The sequence below is a fragment of the Thermobia domestica genome, chromosome 11 (assembly GCF_964235325.1).
Source record: "Thermobia domestica chromosome 11, izTheDome1.hap1.1, whole genome shotgun sequence".
NCBI classification, from domain to species: Eukaryota; Metazoa; Arthropoda; class Insecta; order Zygentoma; family Lepismatidae; genus Thermobia; species Thermobia domestica.
In genome coordinates, this window is record NC_137464.1 from 192,431,511 (window position 1) to 192,458,020 (window position 26,510).

General features: G+C 37.5%; 1 protein-coding gene across 1 annotated transcript in view; it reads right to left on the reverse strand.

Annotated features, from left to right (window-relative positions):
- Positions 1–26,510, reverse strand: part of LOC145665401 (NADPH:adrenodoxin oxidoreductase, mitochondrial-like) — a 141,326-nt gene that overhangs the window by 24,397 nt on the left and 90,419 nt on the right. Inside the window, 4 exon segments of the mRNA XM_081732707.1 lie at positions 5,674–6,048; positions 7,578–7,726; positions 7,728–7,765; positions 16,745–16,773. Coding sequence (XP_081588833.1) covers positions 5,674–6,048; positions 7,578–7,726; positions 7,728–7,765; positions 16,745–16,773 — 591 coding nt within the window.

The window sequence follows — 26,510 nt, forward strand, 5'->3', positions numbered from 1 at the left end:
ATATATATATATATATATATATATCAGCACGTGTATGATTTTAACCCGAATTTTAGAAGCAATGTGCTGTAAAGCTGTTGCATAAATACTTCAGTCTATTAGGTCACAGCAGGGGCAGATCCAGGACCGACTTCTGGGGGGGGGCGGTGGGTTGTCATACTGCTACTTTTAAGGACTCCAAACTTTGGGATGGATTTTTATTTATATATATAAAATAAGAAAGTTTCCTCTTCTGGGGGGGCAATCGCCCCGATCGCCCCCCCCTGGATCCGCCCCTGGGTCACAGTTAGTTAAACTCAAAGAACGAAAACCAACGTTAGAATTGAAGTTGGTTAAAGTTAGAGTGAACGTCGAAGTAACATTTTAAGTAACAACGTCAATAATCACGATTTTTAGTACATCGCAGTTAGTTATTAAAAAGTTCGTATTCATGAAGATTCAAATAAACTGTTAGTAAATACTTCAAACACTGCAACACTGTGCTCAATGAAACTTCTTAAATTTAGTTGTCATCATCATTTGCATTTCAAGTATAATCCAGTTCACCTTTCTTCTTTTACATCAAATACTGTCATACACTTTAACTTACACACCTACCATTGCGCTACACGAACATGCACTTATACGCATTAAATATGATACAAAATACATGTTAACTACTACTTTAATGATGTGTTTACTCATTTACACATACGATTCTGTTTCCCAAATCAAAACAGTCGTAAAAAAATCCCTAAAAGTACCTCAACGCACATTATAGGTGCATTTATCAAACATTAGCAATATAAGTAATTTAAAATGTAGCTCAAGCTAAAACAAAACAATCTAGGTTTACTCGAAGTGCTCTATTCGTAATAATGTATACATTCCAAACTCAAATTTAAAAAAGTACCAACCCAAATTGACAATATGATTGAATTATTTACACTTTGTATCTCTGAGGGAGGGGGGTCAGTGGTAGAGCGTTCACATCCGGTGCTAGGGTCCCTGGTTCGATCCCAGCTCGCGCCATGTGGACTTTGTGGTGGTCAAACACCGTGCTCGTGGGTTTTCTCGGGCTACTCCCGTTTCCTCCCACTTTCTTCATTCCACCATTTCATTCATTTCTCATTATCACCGTCTCTTTTAGCCCAACCGGCATAACCGTGAGACGTAAAACTTAAACATTTCATTTCATTTTTTGTATCTCTGGAAGATTTTGATAATAAGCAATGCTACTCTACTGAAGATATTAGAGGTATCTATCTCCAAGATTAGAAACTTACAGCGTCTTTCCTGTAAACATGGAAAGTTTCAGATTTGAGTTATTCATAAATTACTAATTCAAGTACATACAGTAGGATATTTACTGTAAATACAGAAATTTGAAATTCTACACAAACGTTGGTATTTAGTATAAGTAAAGATACAAATTCTAAAACTATCAACTTTACCAATTCATGGACAATAATAGGGGCGCAGATACCTCAAAATTGCATATTGTTCACGTTGAAGTGCTATCACTTATGAAAACCAACAAAAACTTATAAAGTACTTCCTATAAACGAGGAAATCTGGAACCTGACACGGAAATATAAGGATTACATATTCATATTACTATTTAATACAAGAGAAAACTAATGGTCCATCTGTCGCTTTAAATACTAGATAGATCATTGTACATGTTTTTTAAAAAGTAGTATATCCCACTCAAAACATACATGTGAAAAAAAAACAGAGATCTGAAATGATACCAAGTTTTATTGAAATACTAAAATCAGAGAAATCTGTAACTTAAGTATTGAGAACACAGGCCTACAGAAAAAAAATTTTTCTTGGTGCCTAAAATTTTAGAGCTGATTTTAACTATGTGTGGGGCGCTGAATCCAATAATGTAAGCAGTTTTTTTCTATCAGCTCTACTTTGGTAGATACAGGCTACTGTACCAGTAGTGTTATTTACGTTACAATGTATGTGGAAGAAATATTACAATCCAAAATAAATATGTAAATTATAAATGATGTAACCACTATTTCTGCATGCTTCTTGCAATAGTATACAAAATAAGCAAAAGAAATACAAATATTCTCGTAATAACAAGTTTGAATATGATCTTATAAACTCTGCAACTCAAATAAATCCTACTGTGCTCTATAGAGATTTCTATTTGGAAGAACGGCGCTCTTTTCTCATTAGTGCTGCTATCTGTCGGTACTAAACGGAAACTAGTCATATAGTAGTTCCAGGAACGTCCACTAGATTGCATTGGTATTCTACTTGGCTAGTGGATCGTAGTTGTTGTCTTGCAGGTGGAGTGACATGTTGGAACATGTGAGTTTTGTTCTGAAATCATAACTTGTATCGCGTATACTAAGGCTTTATATTTAACATCCGTGTTAGTGGCCTGAACATAAAATGAGTTCAAGTCGAAGAAGTTGTGTTAACCATCCTGATGTGTTTTGCTACATATGTGGTGAGTACACATTTAAAGACAATAGAAAACATATCAGTGACTTTGTAAAAAAAAGCATATCATGCATATTTTGGTGTACGCCTAGGGGACCAAGATAAAACGTGGGCTCCACATATTGTGTGTAAAATGTGTACTGAACACTTGCGACAGTGGACAACTGGAAAAAGAAAAAGTCTTAAGTTTGGTGTTCCAATGGTTTGGAGGGAACCCACAAACCATGTTGATGACTGTTATTTCTGCCTGGTAAATGTTACGGGTATGAATAGAAATAACCGGAACAAGTGGACATATCCTGATCTGCCTTCAGCAAGACGTCCAGTTGTTCTTTCCGATGAAATACCAATCCCAACGTTTCACCACTTGCCAGAGCTTTGTGAGACTGAAAACGAACGTAGTGAACATTCTTGTGACATGGATGATGGAAGTGACAGTGATTATGAGGGAATGTCAACAATTCCTCAACAGTTTAATCAAGATGAGCTAAATGATCTAGTTAGGGACCTTAATCTTTCAAAAGAATCGTCTGAATTACTTGCTTCCAGATTGAAGGAGAAAAACGTACTAGAACAAGGAACTAAAATCACATTCTACCGAACAAGGGAAAAGGAGTTTTTACCATTTTTCACTGAAGACACAAATCTCGTATTCTGTCACGATGTTAGAGGTCTCCTAGAACACATGGGTCTTCCAGAATACAATCCAGATGATTGGCGCCTGTTTATTGATAGCTCCAAGCGAAGTTTAAAATGCGTCCTTCTACACAATGGCAATAAATATGGCTCAATTCCAATCGCTCATTCAACACGACTGAAAGAAGAATATGAAGCAATTGCTTTGGTTATGGAAAAAATTAAATATCAGGACCATCAGTGGGTGATTTGTGTGGATTTAAAGATGGTGAACTTTCTTCTTGGACAGCAAAGTGGCTACACAAAATATCCTTGTTTTCTATGTCTGTGGGATAGCAGAGACAAAGCAAACCATTGGTCAAAAAAAGAGTGGCCGCAGAGAGACGACATGGTTGTTGGTAAGAAAAATATTATTAACATGCCTATTGTTGAGTGTGACAAAATCATTTTGCCACCTCTACATCTCAAGCTCGGTTTGATGAAGCAGTTTGTAAAGGCGCTAAATAAGGACGGGCCGTGCTTTGCTTACATGGGAAACAAGCTACCTCAGATCAGCACAGAAAAATTAAAAGCTGGAATATTTGATGGTCCCCAAATAAGACAACTCATGAAAGATCCGGCTTTCGTGGAGTCCATGAATGAGACTGAACGTAGAGCTTGGACCTCATTTGTAGAAGTTATCAAGAATTTCCTTGGCAATAATAAAGCTGATAACTATGTTGAGCTAGTGAACCAGATGCTTAATGCATTCCAAAAACTTGGATGTAATATGAGTATCAAAATTCATTACCTGCACAGCCATTTGGACCGTTTCCCAGACAACGTAGGCAGTCTGAGTGAAGAACAAGGTGAAAGATTTCACCAAGATATTAAAACAATGGAGGACCGCTACCAAGGAAGATGGGATGCCCATATGATGGCAGATTACTGCTGGAACCTAAAAAGAGACTGTGCAAAGAAACATTCAAGGATGTCACGAAAACGAAGCTTCCGAAGTGTTGAATAGATCGTTTTGAACAAATTATTTGATTTTTTATTCATAAAAACTATTATAAAATGTAGTTACAGAGTTATTATGTACTTGATGTTTGTGTTTATATGGTTTTCATTATTTTCAAAGTGTTCCAAATAACAGTTTTAAATATCATAGTTTTCTTTTCACTTACGGTAAAACAGCACCTATGCAATTTTCAACGTTGTAGCAGGTCAGTCTTGCAATTCCTATATCTCAAAAACTAAAGCTGTTAGGGGAAAACTAACGCCATATTTGGATTCAGCGTCCCAATTCTACTTCAAATCAGCTAAGAAACACCCGGCACCAAAACCACTGTAAGCCAGTGGAATAACTTGCCAGGCAAAAGACTCTCGAGCAGATACTGTATAGAATTTGTTCTTATCACTAAAGTTGCTAATTTTATTTTCCAATTTTCGAATTTCAATAGAACTTGGCACTGTTTTAAATTTCCAGAATTGAAAGTTTATGTATAATTATTCTGAGCACGCAATATGGACCATTGATGAGTGGAAACATGTGATATGGTCAAATGAGTGAGTCATTGTTCACCTTATTTCAAGCTACGAGCTGTGTTTATTTGTAATGAATGCCCAAAGGAGTGTATGATTCGCAGAGTCCCCATCCAACTGGAAACATGGTGGCTGTTCTGTGACGCTGTGAGCTGCCATATCCTATTCCTTTCTTCCCTTTTTTCGTTTTTATTTTATTTTAAATAGTATTTAAAACTATATAAACTGTTTTAAACACACCTTAGTATCTTGAAGGAAAAATTAGCTCAATTTAATTGATACCAACAAAGCATGCTCTTCCACTAAGTTTCAAAACTTTTGAAATATCAGGCAGTCCCTACAGCAAGAAAGAAGAAAAAACGTATATGATTAAACAAATGAATAACAGATTGAACTTGTTTCACTGAAACGCTCCACCAATATTAATTTCGTTTTTCATCCCATATTTACATTTACCTTTAAAAATTCCTCTGAAAAACAAGTACAAGTCAGTCAATAAAAATATCAGAGCACGTAAAATTAAGAAGTTTTCATTCATCATCTAGTTTAAGGGTTATTACTGACTAATTAGGGATTATATATAGGGTGTTCTAAAAATGGCGCACACGGACAACAGAGATCTATTCTTCAGGTCAAAATAAAGCGAAAATGCTATATAATGGTCTACCTCCTGGGGTCTCATTCAACCGCTATCGGCAATTACAAGTTTCACTATGTGGCAACGTCGCAGATTAACTATGTGGCAACGTCGCAGAAACCACAGGCATTGCTGTACGAATCCATTAAGAAATTACATCGATTATTACGATAATAAGTGATGCTAGTGTCAACGTTTATCGACTTAATTGCCATTTGGAAAGAATCGATGTAACGTTTTGAAGAATTGGAAGATCTACTCCATGGTTCTTTATCTGCGACGTTGCTACATACTGCAATTCGCGTCTTCAGACGGAGACCAGAAAGGTATACAATTATATACACTTTTCGCTTTATTTCAACTTGTAGAATAGTACTCTGTAGTCCGTAGGTGCCATTCTTAGAACACCCGACAGATAAACTCTACATTACCTGGGTGACCGTCAACACGGCCGTCTGTGTTCTGTATTACTCCTCTATTATTGTCAAGTGAAATGTCTTTATCAACACCAACACTTTTGTAACCAATGCTTCTCAACACAAAACCACATTCTATTGTTTGTGTTTCTCCTGTAGGAACAGCTTTTTGTTTTTCAATATTAGCACCTTCTAACTTGTTCACATTCAGTTTCACTCCTGAAACACACTGACCACTCGTTGAAGAAAGGAATTCTACTGGTGTACGGAAAAATATAGGATGAAACACTTTGGTTGCTTGAGCCCATTGATCCCTTAACTTATCACTCGGTGGATCAAGAGCAGTATTAGTGAGCAGTTCCATCAGTCTTTTACGTGGCCGTGCTAGTTCTGGTAAAGAGAATGCAAAATTATAATGCACAAAGAAAGACAATAACACTTTAAATCTGAACATGAAATATTTTATATTTTGCATTTCAATTCTAATATGACAATAGAATTTAAATTGTTCACTAAAAGAAACATAAACTATTTAATGAATTTTAAACATTAATTTTAAACATAAAGATCATAAGGAATTGCTATTCGAAACCAATGGACACAGGTTATGTACCAGACATTATGATACAAGATCATCCCTCAACATCCAGGATGGAAGAAAATGTGCAAATAGTTCAGGAAATGTTCACTCAAAGTCGTCAGAAATCACGAAGACAAGCATCTCGCTAAAGTGGTTTAACCCGACACACGATCCAAACTGTCCTGAAGAAATAGTTGAATTTTCGTTCATGGAAACCACATTACTGCCAAAAATTATTCCCGGAAGACTGTGATCATCGGTTGGAATATGGGGAGACGATGTTGATGATGCTTGATATGAAGACTTCTCCGATCTTTTCGGTAATATTCTGTGGTCAGTTGAAGCCATGTATCAGTGTTGGGGGTTTGTTAACCGGCAAAATTGTTATTATAAGGCAAAAAAAAAAAAAAAAAAAAAAAAAAAAAGATTCGAGGATGGTTGTTGAAAAAAGCGAAAATCGTCCGAAGGTTACAGGTGCGGCATGACATCCACGGAAGTTGTGGGTTCATACGTCATTCGGGGAACAATGATGGAAAACAGTGTCTTTCTATGATTAAAGATTAAGTTTACAATATTGTATCCACATGGGAAAATTACAACGACATAATCTTTATGCAAGATGGGGCTCCACCTCATTTCGCACGCCCTGCCTGTGCGTGGCTCGACATCCATTTTCCAGGATGCTGGTTGGGATGTCGTGCCATCCTTGACTGGCCAGCAAGGGGTCCTGCCCCAAACGCCCTGCGACTTCTTCCTCTGGGGATGGGCGAAAGAGGAAGTTTGTCGCATAAAACGAAAAACTTTTGATGAATTGGAGGAGTGAATTCGCCAATTTCTTGTAAACCCCGTACCGCTGAAGTATCTCTAGAAGTATGACGCAAACATCCCCAAACGTTTACGATAACTGGTGGCTAATTGTGGTGATTATGTGAAATTTTACCCATGCGTAACAAACGTAGTACGATTGTAAGGAATAAAATTATTTTTGTTCTATGAAAATTGGTTACATATTAATAAAGTTATAAACAATTTTCAATAGTGAGGTAATTAATGCCCACCCTGTATATATATCATAAGCCAACACGACCTGACCTATACAGTATTTCCATCTATACATGTACAGTGCTATTTACTGCTTTTATTTTTTTTTATTTTTTTTTTTAAAGTTTGAATTGGCGAACGTATTACCAATTCGTAGATATGCTGAATAATAAAAACTGATTTAGAACAAAACTCATGTTGTTTAAAACTGCGTTATGCAAGGTATTCCTGTAATGTTATCATACAAATTGATAATATTCATACTGAAAGTTTAAAATAAATGAACAGAGAAACTTACTTGGGATGATATCCTTCACTCCCTGAAAAACCTTTACGTTAAATTCGGTTCTGCACCCAGGTAAGTTTATTATTTCCCGTAACTCTTTGATTGTGAAAGCCACTTGTAGGGGTCTCCGCCGTCCTATTAACAGAACTCTTTTCACTTTTGGCAAGAGCAGCTAATGAATATTCTGTTATATCAGTCTCCTGGAAAACATTAAAAAAAAATAATAATAATTTCAGCAATAAACGTAACAGTCAGGTATTATATAATAAATATACAAATTACGCAAAAATATCGAAAATTGAAATCAGGTCCGTAACCATGCAGAATTACGGTATTTGATCTTCCCTAAATCTGCCTTGTAATCAATATTTATTCTGTTTTTAATTTTATTTATTTATTTTATTTTCAAATGTTAACTACAAACGTACCTAAAATGTACGAAAGGTGATAAAGCCATCCTAGTTATATTAAAACACAAGAGAAAATCTCCTCTTCTTTTATTATAAATTCACAAAATCTTCCTTGATATTTAATCACTATAAGAAGCATATATTAGATTTTGAAGAAAAGTCACGACTTCTGGCACGAGTAGATACGTGATTTGAATGATAAGACGATCTTCAAGTGGAATGGAACGCGACATAAACTAGTAACATTCTGAAACCGAAAGAAAAACCATAATCCCTAAACACCATCGATTTCTTTTTTTCCTTCAACCTACTCTTGCAATGAAATGAAATCTTTCAGTTTAACATCCTACGTTTATGCCTGTTAGGCTAACGGAAATGATGATTAAAGCAAGTGAATGATAATGAAAGAATTGGTGGAATGAGAAAGTGGAAAGAAACGGGAGAAAACCCACGAGCACGATGTTGTCCACCATAAACTTACTTGGCCGGAGATCGAACCAGGAACCCCACGCACCAGAGGTAAGCGCTCTACCACTGAGTCAGCGTGCCTCTCTCAACTTACTCTTGTTTGAGGCATTCAATATAACTGGATATACGAGGAACAGCAGTAGATGGAAGCCAGTAACATTATATATATATATATATATATATATATATATATATATAACCATCTACGCATCAGGAATCATATAAACCACGCAGAAAATATCAGCATCCATTATCGTCTCGGTTGCGCCAAAACACTTGTAGTTAATCAGATTCATATAGCAGAACAACCCATTTCAACGCAACAGTCATTACAAACCTTTTATCTGCCATTCCCTACCTGGGGACAATATTAATTCAATGGACATTTCATTAATATATTTAATTATTATTACTTCTTGTTACATAAAATTATCTCCACGAAACAATTATATTATCTACTAGTTGAATATACCCATGCTTCGCACGGGGGCTGTATTTGGAAGTCAACGCCTGTGGGAGTATCACCACTGATCTCAGCGACTGCGAAAACTATGGATTTGATACTAATATCGGTCATTTTGGGCTATTTTTTCCATGTCTCGGTATCCCCCACTCCGCTGACTCCCGGCCCGCATACAATTGTAACTAAATTTGCAAGTCATTGCTAATGGAAATGTCACCATTGATTTCAGCGACCGCGAAAATTATGGATTTGACACTAATATCGGTAATTTTGGATTACTTTTATATGTCTCGGTATCTCATACTTACTTACTTTCTGAACACCCGGTATTTTGGCTCCTCTCTCTCAAAATCATACACAGTTAAAAAAAAGTGTTGGCTTATAAGACGTCTTTTTTTTTGTGTGTGTGTGTGTGTGTTCGAGCAGTGAGTTTCTCTTAAACTTTAAATTTCAGTTATCTACAAAACTGAATACGAACAGAATATCCTTTAATATTAAGAGGAAACACTTACCAATACAAACATGAAATTAAATATATCACTAAAGTAAGCAGGGTTTTACAAGCAATAATTCCAAGTGATTAATTTCAATAAAGGTAGGCATCATTATTTATACCTTAAATAAATAGCTTAGCACAAGAAACTTCACCATTATTGGGTAACCAATAAAGGTGGATGCATAAATGCATCCATTTATTAATTTAACCATCAATTCTTCACTGATTCCTGGTGACAAGACATATACCGACTTTAGGGGCTTAATGTACCGGTTTACACAAAAAGAATTTCGTCACAATTAAATATTACTCTCATCGCTAGTCTAGTGGCTAGTGATCATCTTTGGTGCACGGATCCTGGATTCGATTCCTGGTGGAGGATGAACGTATTACGGGAGTTGGATTCATCCATTAACTGTAGATTCACGTCTTATTATAACCTCAGTGCTGAAAAGGGACGCTAAACTTCAACAAATGAACAACAAAAAATTATAAATTGTTTGAATGTATGTATTTGGAATATTATTTCTGTTCTATAAATTTTACATCACATCACATTCGCTTTTAAGACTAACTCTCAATAGGTATCAATATTTATTCTTAAGCATTAAACACTCATATTCTTCTCTTAACTAACTCTATGACCTATGGAACTCGAAAGTTCAATGTCGCATTCATAAAAGCTATCCATTGACTTCTGTCCTTAGCCAACTGGACCCAGTTTCTACTTTGTATTCCTATTTCTGCTAGATCCATCTTAATATTGTTCTTCCATCTGCGCCTAGGTCTTCCTAATGGTCGTTTCCCGATTGAATTTCCAGTTAAAACTTTGAAAGCATTCCTACTTTCTTCCATTCTGGCTACAGGACCTGACCACCTGAGCCTCCTAGACTTGATAACCCTAGTAATGTTTGGTAAAACGATATAAATTATTCAGTTCCTCTTTATGAAGTTTCTGCAATTCCCGTTTCTCTTGGGTCCAAATATTCGCCTCAGGATCTTGTTCTCAAATACGTTCAGTCTGTGTTCTTCCCTCAGTTTCATGTTTCGCAACCATACAGCAGAACAGGCATGATTATCGTTTTACATGTTTTAAGCTTTGAATTGAATAATAACACGAATTCCATTCTTTTAGTCAACATTTAATTTCTTCATGAATATGGTTTGCTCTGTTAATATTGATCCTAGATAGTCGAAAGTATTATTTGATATTTTTCTCTTAGGTGTTCGATATCACATTTTATACACACAACATTAAGCCTATTCTGCTTTACTATTGCGAACTAATGATGATTATACTAAAAGAAAGACTATAATTTTCGAAAGTTCATACCGATGTTTGAGAAGTTTCTACACGGAGGAATTTCGTTCTTTTCCTCATCCCTTAAAGAAGTGAATTAGTTCCACAATCTTTTTTCTGTAACTTATTTTATAATAACTTTCTCACACTGTTTCAAAGGACAGAACTTAAATATCACCGTCTCAACGTTCCAAAACATAATATCCTGTCTAACACAATTTACCAAACGCCACTACAAGAGAAATGGGAAATTTTCCTTCATATTTATTAGAAAGTTCAAGGGACTCCTACTTTATTCTACCATAAAATAAAATGATGCATTTCATGATTTCGCATCTTTAAAATGAATAAATTCCAAGGATTTAAGTGTCCAAGATACAGAGGATAAGCGTAATCATACTGAATAATTGTACATAAGGAACATAGTATATACTGATCTTCTGGTATTCCTAATTTTGAAGTTTTATCTTTTCACTCCAAATATTTCATACAAAACATTTTAATATTCATAGTTAAAAGGACATATATACGTTACGTATGTAACAGAAATAGAAAGGAACATATTTGAATACTATTATGATATGTTAGTTTTTTTAATAAAATCACGAAAATAAATCTAGGGTTTGGATAATGATTGGGACATTACGATAAGCAGTATCATTAATAAAACTACACAATTTCCATTACGAAAACAACAACAGACACAAGTTTTACATTTGAACCAGTTTTTAAATCACAAAAATTGTATATCCCTACTAGTACTGTAGTACAATCCGCCAAAAATGAATACAGTTGAACGTAGTAGCAGGAACAAATCAGGAGCACATTTTTATTAGTTAGTGTTTACAAGTAGCTCGGTTTCTGCAGAACAATTCGTAAATATTATTTGAGCATCATAAGTGACTTGCTTTTTGTACAACGATATACAATTCAGAATTTCTGACACCATAATATTCGAGGGTTCCGTATCTAATAATAGAGCGTTGGACTCCATTCCGCGTCACGGACTCGATTCCCGGTCGATGCACCCTAATTTACGGCGTTCACCCAGGGCAATGACACAATATGGTCACTAGGTCCAGAAAGCTTCTGTTACCCCTTTAGGTGCAGGATGACGCGCTGACAACGCTTTTGTCACTAGTTTCTCCGATCGCTAACAGATGACGTTGGAGCAAGTTCAGGCTTGTGAAGAGTTGTCACGTCAGTGGTTATTTAGTATCATAATATTAGTGAAGTTTGTGGTTACTCTTCTTTCGGATAATCCATTTATTTAAGGTCTAAGAATAAGGATCTGTGAACATTAGCCATCCAGCTGCTGTTATATACGGTTAAGGATTGCGACAGTAGTATTTTTATGAACACTTATACCGATTATCATACTCTATAGGAATACTTACGTTCACAACAAGTATAACTATCTGTATTCTACATACGCAATATCACACAAATAATCATATTAGGTGGTGGGAATGAAATATCCACTTAGATATCTAGTGGAAAACTCGTCTCAGCAACACAACACAGAAATGGACTAAAGTCACGCGTCTGACGTGAAAAACTTCGAAAAGGTCCAGCAAACGGGCTGAGGTATCCAGACAGTCAGGAAGTAGTGCACGTTGTTGAACAGACGGACATAAGTATGGAGAATGCATATCTGAAAATGATTTTTCTTTACGAAATCAAACAGGTACATTCTGCACAGGAAGCCGAAAAAACAAAATTAATAGTGCATGAACACACCATTCGCTGTGTTGGTTTTTTAAATGTCGTTTCGGTGTCACAGCATTCCAAAATGAGCCCCGTAGACACTGACCAACATTATATTCCGATGAGTGCTGACTGTTGTGGTAAGCCTATAGTTGGCTGAAAAATTAAGTGAAATGAAAAATCAAATCTTCCAGTTTAACGTCCCACGAATATGCCGTTTAAGCTAACAAGGGAGATGATGGTTAAGCCAAGTGAATGATGATGGGATTATTGGTGGAATGATAATGTGGGAGAAAACGGGAGTATCCGAGGAAACCCACGGACACGGTGTTGTCCACCACAAACTTACTTGGCCGGGTATCGAATCAGGACCCCATGCACCAGAGGTAAGCCCTCTACCAACTGAGCCATCGTGCCCCCCCCTATAGTTGATTGAAATTGTGAAATATTTTGTGAAGTAGGTGCAGTAGATAGGTTTGTAAGTATTGAAGTTGTTGCAAATTTGAGGCACCTGATGGATTTGTATATTTGGTCAAACTTGAGAATTTTGTATATTAGGAATTGTTTGTTTTGTATCCTTGTTAGGTAGTGACGAACTAAACATAGTTGAGTTGCTAGGTTCATGTGTAGGTGACAGTAACGTATGCGGAGGCTGGTCGTAAAATGAATAGATTGCTTGTGCAAGTTCTACATAGTCCCATTTCCTTAATAAACCCTGGGCTACTTCTAATGAATACAAGTGGTTTCTGAAATGCTTGTATGGAATCGAATGTTTCTAAAGCAATTTTCTCTAGAAAATTTCGTTGTAATCCTAATGACAGAAGATGTATTTTTTGTTATTTCGTTGCCTCGGACATAACTTGTCTTATCGCCCTTGATTTACGAAGAAAATACGCATCTATAGGTTCATTTTCTAGTTGCTGAATTTGAAAAATTTCTAATTCAGCTTTATATGCTACCAGCTTTGGGTGGCTTAAATCCATTAGTTTTACTTTTAATTGGTCATAAGTGAGGAAGGCTAGTTGATTGCTATTCTGTAATAGGAACACTAAATCCAGAGCAACTTTTTTTTTCCTGGTTTGCAGCCTTGAAGAATTGATAGTTGGTCGAACAGCATGAAGAACTTGTCCGGATCTTGCGTAATCCTAAACAGATATTTACTTAGGTGTGGCATATTAAATGGTAGATTAGAGGTAGTTCGTTGTGCGTTTCCAGATACCGTCATTTCTTCATCTACTTTTCCTTCATTTTCTTCCTAAGTATCCTTTTCTGTCCTAGTTCTCGGCATAAATCTACCGGTAAACCAGATTCACCTTTTACATTTTAAATTAATCCTCACAAGAAAGCTTTACAGACATACATGAATGATGTGCTTTGAAGTTTCCTGATGAAAATTGTCCTCAGTCCTTGTTATTGATCAAAATTGTGTGATCGGCTGGTCACTTTCACATGTAATATTTTGATGGTAGAGTAATCGTACATGGGATTTTTGAATCCGAAGACGTACCGTACATATTCCCTATTCCAGATTATAATCCCAGTGGTTATAAGGAGGAATGAAGAACGTTTGTGTAGGATAACTCCTCGACCCAGGTAGCTGAGATAGAATTCTCAAGACCTAGGCAGGCGAGAAAGATTAGAAGTTATTCAAGGCCCACCCAAGCAGCCGGAGAGATTAGGCATATCTCAAGGTCCAAGCAACCGACAGACATGAGGAGTTCCTCAAGTCCCAAGCACAAGAGAAATGTGGGGGTGTTTCTCAAGGTCTCAACAACCAAGAGAGAGAAATGCTTAATCCTGGGTAAACTTATCTCCAAGTGTTTGGTGCTCCTCTTTTTATACTTGATTTTCAGGGTTCCTTGTCTATCTTCGTTACTGACACTGCTGTCTTAATTCTTCGGATCATGTGATGGCTTGTTGACAGTTGTGTCGTCTGCAGGTCACGATAATACAACATTCAGGTTGTAACGGTTCTAACCAAAGATATCATATGTAAGAAAAATATTTTTCATAGCGTTTCAAAACGTCCCAATTGAAGATGCAATGACGCAAAATTAGAAATATTAGAAGGGCTATAATTTATATAGCAATATATTATACTACTGTAAACTGGTATTAGAATATTAGACAACTTCGTAGTCTTCTGGTGTATGGGATCGAACCCAGCCCGCCAGTCGATCAAGCAGATGAGTTTATTATGTTACATGTTTTTTTTCTAAGGCTACAGTCAAATGAAAAGGTCCAACTGCAAATATCCGTACAACGTGTTAAGGAAGATGTTAGTCCTGCTTGCTGTTTATATCCGCGTATGTATAAGCCATAATAAATGTTACATTTGTTGCGCACAGACATAGTGTGGCACGTTAGCAGAAGTTGGTTACTGATCAATATTCCTTCCTTTCCCTCAGATAAGACGTGGCACACCAATGGAGGTGCCAGTGACTAACGTTACAAAGGAAAAACAGCGGGGTGTGATACGCTTTCTTTGTGTAGAAGGTGTCCATCCAGCGGACATATACAGGAGAATGCAGGATGTGTATGGTGCGAAGTGTGTTTCAGACAAAACAGTGCGAAAGTGGTGTCGGTGTTTTCGTGGTGGCAGGGAGACACTGACTGATGAAGTGCAACTCGGGCAGGTGACGAATCGTATTCCTGATGAGACAGCAGCTGCTACTGACAACTGCATTCAAACTGAAAGACGGGTCTCCTGGGATGCCATTAGTGCTCAAGTATAGGTGTCCCATGGCAGTGTGCATTACATTGTGCGCAATAGATTTGGTTACCGCAAGGTTTGTACTCAATGGGTCTCCAAGTGTTTGCCCGAGGAACAGCGACAAAATGGGAATATGACTGAACCATTTGACGCGATATTAGAAGGAGGGCGACGATTTCCTTGGAAAGAACATTGCCGGAGATGAAACCATATGACCACTTTTAAAACTGGAATCCAAACGTGGGAGTATGAAGTGGAAACATGCAGGGTCACCTAAACCAAAGAAAATCCGTTCCACAACATCAGCTGCTAAAGTCACGGTGATTGTGTTCTTCGATGAGCAGAGGCCTCTGCTAGTGGAGTTCCTCCCCAAAGGAGAAACATTAAACGCCAACAAATACTAAGATTCGCGTCGGTTGCGGCTAGCAATCAAGAATAAACGCCGGAGTATCCTCACAAAGGTCATCATTTTATTGCACGACAATGACCGGCCTGAGGTTGCCAAACAAACGCAGGATCTTTTGACGTCGTGGAAGTGGGAAGTGCTAGACCACCCCACGTATAGTCCTAACTTGAGTCCCTGTGATTTCTACGTTTTTAGGCCACTCAAGAAACACCTTCGGAGGCACCACGATGGATCGGACGAAGAAGTGCAGCAAGCTGTGACAGAGTGGTTCCATACTCAATCCAAGGAGTTATTCCAAGGCATTTATAATCTCGTGTCAAGGTGGGATAAGTGCCTCAACAGCAATGGTCATTGTATATAGCTCTAGCCAGTAATAAAGTATGAACATGGAAATGGACATTTTCATTTGACTGTACTGTATACTTTCACTGTAGAGGTGTTAAACTATCTTAGATCATTTGACGAAAGTCTGTGTAGCATATCTATTAGCCCAGTTCCACTTTAACAAATGATATGCACTAGGTTCCCAAACTTAGTTGCAAATTTTCCCTTAACTAAATAATAGTAATATCACCCTTAGTAAGTTTATCAATCTTTGTCTAGTGATATTGCACATAACGCAGGAAACAACTGCCTATTCACAGCAAAGCAGTCTTACAAGTTGCTAACAATTCGTCTGGATTTTAACACCCTCTTCTTTGAGTTCCGACCACAGTATTTAATGAGTTATTCAGTCATAAGTCAAAAAATATTACACTATTTCACTTTCACTATCTTAAAAAGCAGCAACAGCTATCTATTTACTCCGATAATAGATTCCCGAAGTCTTAAAATAAGAGGATGTAACAGGATTGAGGGTTTTGGTAAATAGCGGTTCAGTTCGTTATTTAAGGAAATGATTACAAAACAGATAATGTTCAGGAGAGGAACATGTTCAAATTAAGAGGTTTCACTCTATGAGTATCTATTCTGCATCTACCTTACGGCGGTTTAGCAGTAGAAAGCTCACCTATGGTATGAGAGGTTCTTGGCTTGATTTACGCCATCTGATTTAGTGGTTAAAAAAATAAATAAATAAAAAGATCGTTTTCGTGGGTTTTCTCAACGTTCTCTCGTTTCGTACAACATTTACTTCTCAGCAATTCTTACATCACTTTCATTAATCTTCCATCTTCCTTACCCTAAAGGTCATCAACTAGATTTTTTTTTAACCTACCTTTAATTTGTCTATGGGTGTAAGAAGTACTCTTGCTAGTGCTCTCAAACGGGTCGGGTCAGCTCGGGTCGGGTTGTCGGGTCGGGTTGTCGGGTCGGGTCAGTCGGGTTATCGGGTAGGGTCACTCGGGTCGGGTTGTCGGGTCGGGTCAGTCGGGTAAGCTCGGGTCGGGTTATCGGGTCGGGTTATTCGGGTCGGGTTGTCGGGTCGGGTCAATCGGGTCAGGTCGGGTCGGGTTGTCGGGTCGGGTCAATCGGGTCAACTCGGGTCGGGTTATCGGGTCGGGTCAGTCGGGTCGGGTCAGTTCACTTTGGTCAACTAAGTTTAGGTTGAGCTTAAACTCGGCTGGAGTCGAAAACTGCTGTTTTACACTACCTGCGTAATTAAAAATAGCAATTTTCAATTGATTTTATAGACGCCATAAATGTATTTTGAACACTTCCAGCTAGTGTTTTTATGGTAAATGCTTATTTTTGTACTTGTGTGTACTTTAATTTTTAAATGTGGAAGATTGATTTTACCAATCGACTGTAATATTAATATCTACGCCAATATGGAGTCTGGATTTAGAACAAAACTAGAAGTTGTTTAAGCAAGGCCAAAAGAAAGATTGGATATGGACGACCAAGCCCAAGCAGGGCCGCGGCAGCTCAGTGGTAGAGAATTCATCTCTGGTGCATGGTGTCCATGGTTCGATCCCAGCTTGTGTTAAGTAGGCTTTGTGGTGGAGAAACGCCGCGTAGTGGGTTTTCTCGGGGTTCTCCTGTTTCCTCCCACTTTCTTCATTCCACCATTTCATTCATTTCTCATGGTCACCATATCCCTTAGCCTCGAAGCAGAATCGAAAGACCTTAAACTCAGGGGTGTAGCTAAGGGGGGGCCATCGGGTCCAGGCCCCCCAAATGGTTTCCTGCCCCCCCCCAAATGACCAGCTTTAAAAACATCATAGTAAAATTATCTCGCTTCCTTCATTTAAAAGTAACAAAGTTATTGACAATTAATAATATACGGTAAAATAGTATGGAGAAATATTGTTTTTCCATACCGATCGAAAAATAGGATACATTTTTGTGACAGCAGATTACACAATTTACTGCGATTTATATTTGACAGTTTAAAGACAAACATTTTAACAAGATATTATAAATACAGCCATAAAACAAAGGTACTAAACTGATTTGTAAGTACATTATATTTTTATATGCTTTAAAAAGTATTTTAAAAGACAGAGAATGGAAAATTTGGTGAGAAACAATGTTTTTATTCAGTTTGGATTTCATTCGCTCTCTTTTATTTCTACTCAGTGTAATAAAGTAATTTTTTTTTTTTTTTTAGTCACGAATAATAAATAAATATTTTTGTCAGGAAACTATAAAGAAATTAAGTGAAATTTAAAGAAAATCAATCTTGTGTAGATAGGTTCTGTATACAAGGTCTTAAATTTAAATAAAAAGGTAACCAAGAAAAGTTTTGTTGCTTTTTCACCCACCACCTTCGAACATCGATACGTCACCTAACCTGGAAGATCAAAAATAGTCCCCATCAACATCGACGACCTTCTGAAAACGTTCCTGAAGGCCATGGAATTCATCGCGGTAGAAGTTGGTGGGCCGTGAAACGAAGAAGGTATCAGGTGCATTTTGGACTTTTACTAGGGATTTGAATTGGCGGCCTCTAAGGTAATTGTCCAAAGAATGGAACAGGTAATAATCGGACGGTGCAATACCCGGGGAATATAGTGGTTGCAATATTGTTTCCCATCCAAGGCGGAGAATGGTGTCCTGAGTCATCCTAGCCACGTGTTACTTAGCGTTGTCCCGTAAACGAGGACCCATTTGCAATTCAGAAGTGATGGCTCCAGAGTTTTGAGTTTTTGTTGAGCACAGCTCAACTGCTGACACTACACAGTTGCATTGATACTCTGACCAGCTGGTAGCAGTTCCCGATGCACGATGCACCAAACACACAGAAGGACCTTCTTCTGGTACAGTGCTGGTTTCGGCTGTTTTGAAATCGGTTCATGGGATGCTAACCAATGATGACGGCGCCGTGGAGCTTCGTATAGGACCACTTTTTAGCACATGCCAACGCCCTGTCCAGAAATGGCTCCGAAACAGTAAATAAACCCATGCGACTGCCGCGTTGCCTTCTGGTCCGGAGTCAAAACATGTGAGACCCAACTTGTAGTGCTTCCCAACTTGATGGATGTGCTGCCGAATGGTTTCTCCACACACTGAATTGTAGTCCCAGTTCCTCTTTGTACGTACATGTGTTGGTCTTCTGGCATGTGGTGTTTTCGGGTGTTTGGTCATCGTCCTTAAACTTGTTAAACCATCGCTGCAATGTCCGCGTCGTCACGACACCCTCAACAAAGGCCTGGCATATTTTCTGTCCCGCTACAGCGGCGTTTGACCGGGAATGCGGCGTAGGATCGAAACTGCGTAGCATCGAAACTGCGTACGATCGAAAAATTCAGCTCAAAACCTGTTTCGATCCTACGCAGTTTCGATCGTACGCAGTTTCGACGCTACGCAGTTTCGACCGTACGCAGTTTCGATCCTACGCAGTTGCCCTGAAATAATTTAAGTTTTAATCATGCGCTCAAAAAATATATTTTTTTTCTCTCTCTTTAATTTGTTTAACCTGTGCAGCTATAAATTAGGGTTATATTCATGGACTCCACACGACCTAAACTGCGTAGGATCGAAACTGCGTACGGTCGAAACTGCGTAGCGTCGAAACTGCGTAGGATCGAAACTGCGTACGGTCGAAACTGCGTAGCGTCGAAACTGCGTACGATCGAAACTGCGTACGGTCGAAAGTGCGTAGCGTCGAAACTGCGTAGGATCGAAACTGCGTAGGATCCACACTGCAGGTAGGATGGACAAGTTACAGGCGTATGGATTGAGAATCAATTATGATTTGTAATGATGACTATGTCAGAAGTGTAATACTAACTTTGAAACAGCTTCGACGGAATATAATGTAAAATAGTTATGTAATATGAAGAATTTAAAGTAATGAAGAATATGATGTATAATGAATATTGAAGGATAATAATAATAATAATGTTTAACGAATATTTCGATTGTAAAGATATTATTTCTAAAGGCTATCAGAAAGTTAGAGAAACAAAAGTCAGATAAAGATTCATATGCTGTTCTGTGTGTACTTGTCTGCGTAATATGAATGAAAATTTATATGATTTTATGTACAGCTTAACGACCTAATCACCAGTTATTCATATGTATGTCAACAACGTTACAATATTGTACTTCGCTTTGGGAGTTTCTCATTTGTACGCTGAACCTCAAATCGATTTATAATTGGAACACGTACCCGTGGGGGTAGGAGCATTTCAATGTATTCCGTTACATTTCACAAAAATATTTTTAACCGTAAAAGATTCGAAATTAAACTACTATTCAAATAGAGAATAAAATTACGAAAGTTTACAACTATTACTGGAAATCAATGCTGTCATCCATTTTGAACATTTTAAAAGAACATAGTTTCTAATGTATTCAAATTTCATTTCTTATGAATAGTTTGAAACGTTGTAAATAGTTGTAAAGAACCTGCAGAAAATTCGTCAAAATCCTCCTACAATGGGGAAGCCGTGTTAGACATGGAGTTAGTGGATGCAGATGGTGGCATTGGAAAAGTCCGGGTCTCCCGAGCACAGTGGTGATATCAGAAACCGGGCCCCAGCCATGAGGCTCCAGAAAAATGGGGTCCCGAAGTTTTGGGCGCGGGTTCTTTCTATATGCCTATTAAACATGGAATTGTATGTGGGTGGGTGGTGAAGTTTTTAAATGTTCGGGTCGTCTGAGCACAGTGTTAACGTCAGAAATTGGGCCCTTGTCTCAAAGGTCCAAAAATGGTGTCCCGAAATTTTGAGCTTGGCTTCATTATATTTTTCTTTTAAGCATGGAGTTATTGGATACATATTGTGGTGTTGGAAAGCTCCGGGACCTGAGACTCCAGAAATGAGATCCCAAAAGTTTGGGTTCAGGTCTCTTTTATTTGCCTATTTAACATGGTGTTGTACTATAGTGTTAGCGTTTGAAAGGTCGAGGTCGATTAACGAAAGCGGTAATGTCAGAAATTGGGCCCTGGCCTCGAAGCTCCAGAAAATGTGGTTCCGAAATGTTGGGCTTGAGTCCACTCTATTTCTCGTTTCAGCATGGAGTTGTTGCATACAGATGGTGACGTTGGAAGGATCCGATTCCCCTCAGCACAGTGGTGGTCAGGAACCGGGCCCCCAACATGGAGCCCCAGAAATGGAGTCCCAATGTTTTGGGCATGAGCCCCTTCTATACGCCTATTAAACATGAATTGTTGTACGAAGGTGAAAAACTTGTATCTTCGTAAAAAAAAAAAAAAAAAAACTTGTATCTTCCTTATAATTATTAGATAATAATCTCAGCTCCTAAACACGTATAAAAGATACCGAAGTTATATTTCAGCAAAAAACAATTACCATAAAACATCTCTTTGCATGTGTAATGACTGAAATGTATTATACTTTGCTTCCCTCCCAAATAAATAAATAAATAAATAAACGATTACAGTCGATAAGCGTAAATCTGGCAGAACCTATTTTCCGAAATCTAAAACAAATCACGCAGATTGTTTATTGCTTGTTCGCGATTGTCCACATCACATTTTCGGTTTTTCATTGTATGTAATTAACTATACCATAACAGAAATTCCCGCTACGAACAAATTACACGTTAGGTATACGCCTATGTGTCTCGTCTCGAGGACTTCCGGGCCGCAGTGGCTTAGTGGCAGAGGGTTCACACATGCTGCGGGGCCCTGGTTCTATACCAACTTGCGCAAAGTGGGGTTTGTGGTGAACAAACACCGTGTGTGAGGGTTTTCTTGGAGTTTCCCTTTCCCACAACTCTTTCATTTCACCATTCCATTTATTCTCATCATCTGCGTCTCCTTTAGTCTACCCAGGATGACAGTCGGACATAAAACTTAAAGATTGCATTTTCATTTTCACATTTGGAGACCCTGTATCTGTGTTCCTTGAGTGCCCCAAATGCTAAATAATAATGGGTTGGAAGGCCCATGAAGTTTAGTACCTGGTACACTCATTATCTCAACTTGCCGAAAAAGTTAAGGGCTCACGTTAAGTTAACGCCCCAAAACTTTGATTTTCACACCTTATTAACTATATTGGCCCAAAAGATGAAATTTGTTAGCCCATCGATCTTTATCTCGACTAGCCCAGAAAGTTGGGAGGCTCTGGTGAAGTTAGCCCCCAAAATTTCGGCGCCTATATCGCATTAACTATGGGAGAACGAAAGCTGAAATTTGGTAGCCTATCCAGCCCGTAGACAGTACTATGTAGGCCATTCATTCTCTGGACTAGCCCAGAAACTTTGGGGGGGGGCTCACGTTAAATTAGAGCCCGAAATCTTTGGCGCGCATATCTCATTAACCCTTTCGGGACAAAATCGATTTTGGGGTTTTTGGTAGACTTTCAGTTAATGATTTATTGCCCAAACACTGTTATCCCGATTGATATCGTTTACGTCTTGTATTTTAGAAGAGGGACATGGCTATTTTTTGGTGTAAGTTAGATTGCAGTGTTGCTAACGGGAGGGATTATTGAAAAAATGTAGGAGTGAAATTTAAAAAAAAAAAAAATCCCTAGCCGAATTTCATGATTTTTTCTAGCTGGGAACACCGAAGCCACAGGGGTTCAAGTCACCTAAAAAGAATTTTCTGGTATGTTGACAAGGTACAGTAAAAACCTGAAGTCGCTGGCTGCCATACAAAGAGAGAAAGAAAAAAACTCCCTCATAATACACATCAAATTTTGGCACTTCTTACGCGTCAGAAGCAAAAATCAGCATACATGGTGGTTCACCGTCTTCCCTAATTATTCAATCGTGCTCCTCTATGGTGCATTTTGTAGGCCAAGAATGATTCCAGACAGTTGTACGTTGGTTTGAATATAGCCAAGGACACTGAAATAATAGGGGGGAAAGGATAAACTTCCCAAATTTTTTTACAAACAATTACAATTAACATTTTCTGTAGCTGGCAACATTGCTACCACTCAGAAGCAAACAATTTTAAAGTAATCTTTGGCCCACCAATAATATATTCAGCTAGTATCATGATGATATCTCTCAAATTAAGCATGTAATTTTAAAAAGTATATCATTTTTCCTAGAAAGTCACTATTATCCTTAAAATTATGTAATATGGTATACTGTAAGACCGGAATTGTAGTGTCCCCAATTATCCAAGTGAAACTTTTTATAGTGCGTTGTGTAAGTCAAGGATGAGGCTTCCAGAATCTGGTATGTTCGTTCCAATGTAGCCAATAGAAGAGAAGGAAATAAGAGGCAAATTTTAGAAGGGAAAAAAGGAAATTTTTACCAAAAAAAGTCTGGAAATAAATAGTTCTATGGCTGGAAATACTGCTAAGAGACAGATGCAACTATCTTCAAATAAACCTTAGCCCACCACTAATATATCCTGAAAGTATCATGTCGATATTGAATAAACGAAGCTAGTAATTAAAAATTAATAGATTATGGTAAATATAAAAGTGAGAAAAATCAAGGATTAGAACCTTAATACGAAAATGAAATGAAATGAAATCTTTTAGTTTCACGTCCTACGGTTATGCCGGTTAGGCTAAAGTAGACGCTGATGATGAGAAATGAATGAAATGGTGGAATAAAAAAAGAGGAAGGAAACGGGAGAACCCCGATAAAACCCACACACACGATGTTTAGAACCTAAATACGAATTTATGGTGCGCCTCCTAATTACGCAATTGCAACGATCTGTGCCCAAGTTTGTTCAGTAAGGACCGATGTTTGACTGACGTAGTTCACTTGCGCTCGGACGTATAGGTACGGAATTATAAACATAAACTTCGAAAATTGACAAATCTGAAAATACTTTATCTTCGCATTGAATTTGGACCCCTCCTCCAAAGTAAGTTCATGCGTATGGTACGTACCACCATACTACGATTTTTAATTTCAGTAAAAATCCCTTTGTTTTCTTGCCCCCAGGATAACTATATACTCTGCCAGTTAATATGTTTAAAACATTTGGAGTGATGTATCGTCATGTGTATAGATTAACCTCTTGCACACAGAGAATGTTTCTTTTCCAAGATTTAAATAAAACTGAAATGTTTTCCATTTCCATACAGAATTCAATTCACCTAAGATGTCCAAAGTTCACCTAAGATGTCCAAAATTCAATTCACCTAAGATGTCCACAACAATTTTTATGGAGGTAGTTGGAGAATACTTTATATCATAGGCCCGTAGTCAAACTCCCTCTATAAAAATTGTTGTGGAAGCACCTCAGGATTCTGACATACGCATTTTTGGATAGGGCACATACTAGTTCCTAAGTTAAGTCTTGACCCGACTGCGGTAGGTCCCATAGTTTTGGAGCTATGGACCTTTAAAATTCCTTTTTTCATGTTTTTGGCAGACTATAACACGTAAACCGTCGCTTGTAGAGGGATACATTCTTAAGGTCTTTTGAATTTGGCTAATCAGAGTGCTCCTTTAACCCGCGTATATTCGACGATAACCGTTCGGGATAAAATCTGCTCGCCATGTAGACCTAATTTTATTACAAAATGACGACTGTCTATTTACTTTATTTTGTAGTTCTTCCATATTCACTTTCAAATGATCGGCGCCAGTTGCCATCTAATAAAGTTGATGCGTTTGTTTTTTCTAGTACACAACCGCTTTGAAAAAGAAGCAATAAATGCATCAAATGTGGGAGATGAATTTAGAACACCAAAATGGTACATGCCTAGCACATCTTGTGCTGTTAGGGTTTCTTCAGAAACATTTTGTAAAACAATTGAAAACACATCGCGCGGTTTGTATTTTGAAATTTTGCGTATACTTGGATTTGTTTAAGTATTTCTTTCTACTGTGTTTGCCTGTAGCTTCAGTTCATAAGCCTTTATAATTAGATACCCAACATATATGGCAATCACGCAGAAAACAACACCGAAGATTCTACACTTGTGTTAACACACAGGCTGTGTGTCATTTCAACTAGCGGCATTTGACACACAACTCCAAACGGAGAGTGAGTTGTTCTAACCACTTGTTTGTGTTATATTTTAACACAATCGTGCTAACACATAGGCATGTCGTTGAAATAATACAACGATTTTTTACAGTATAGGCACTTCCAGTAGAACTACAAGGATTAAATTTGGCAAAGTTTTTAGCCTCCTGGGACTATATAGAAAATTTCCAAAAGTGAATATTTTCCATTTTTAGCAGCTTTAAAGAGACAAAAAACTGTGTAATTTAAATAGACTTTTTGGATGTACAAAATCTCATATTTTAGGTACCGTAATTGAAATCGGAATAAAAACTAGGAATTTTGGTATGTTAGTAGGTTTATGAGGCGCGAGGCCGTAGGATGAGAAATTTTGTATTTGGCGACAAATTCCCACCTACTTAAAACTAAACTGATTATATAAACATTCAATTTTGCCAATTGCCAAGTTCATAAAGAAATTGAAAATCACAGCAACTGGGTAAGTAAGAAAATGCTAATCCAAATGTCAATTGAAAGAAACGGAAGTCTTTTAAGTAAATATTGGCAGCAACGCATTCTAATTTTCCAACTTGGTCAAAAGTTAGCAGGGTTGGAAAAAATACAGTTTTTTTTTTTAAAAAAAAGAACAAAACGCGTGTTTAAAACATGAAAAAAGTGTTTAAAATGTTTTAAAAATGTTTTAAAAAAACACACAAAAAAGTAAAAGTACATGTTTTAAACTTTTTGAACAGTTTAAAATATTATTTTAAACATATTTCAAAATCGTGTAATCACGTATTTATTAAGACTTTTTGCTCTTTCAACCGATCTTTTCATTTATTTTATTCTCTTTAAGACTACACAGTGTTGGGTACAGAACATTTCCGTATAGATTAGTAATTTTCAACTTATTTCATATAACGACCCCTTTTATTACACCCTCTTGCCAGTGACTCTCATACAGTAAGTATTTTCTTGGATATAGTAAGCTTTTAAGGTAGATTTTAAAATTTACCAACTATAGAAGTTTCACACAATCTATCAATATACATGGCAAAACAAAAGTCCTCACCATCCTTGTGCGTTGACAACGGGTTGAGGGAGAATGATGAATCTTGGAAGTGGTCTGACACATCAGATGGTGCTATCAAGCATCATGGCGAACATCTGTGCTTAGTATTCGAAATTTCAAATGCAAATGGTGTCATGTTACATGAGGGCTAGAATTTTACCAGAAATGCTGTTGTGCGGTTATTTTAACCATAAAGAAAATCATTTCGAGTTACCGCTTCTAAAAGTTTTGTAGTTATGCCTTTAGGGGCTAAGCTAGCGTTTCGTGGAGGCGGGTGAGATTTTTGTTGCAAAATTTGATTACTACTTCATAACACTGGTGCTAATAAAATTATTTTATAATAATAGGGCTACGTTTTCGAAAAGTAATGTTTGAAGCACACTTCATATTGTGCTAACTTTATATTTTCTGCAAGTCTATGTAATTGGTTGTTTTTTGAGTCAAAAATTTATTGACGAAAGGTAATATTTGGGGCGTTCAGAGTACAATAGATCCTAATCCATTTTCAATAAACTTCAGTTTTCCTCAGCAAATGAATTCTATTTCAAAAAATAATACTTCGCAGTCAAGAATCCAAAACAAATGTAACTAAAACCATGCGAAAAGGCGTGGGATAGTTTCATATGACAG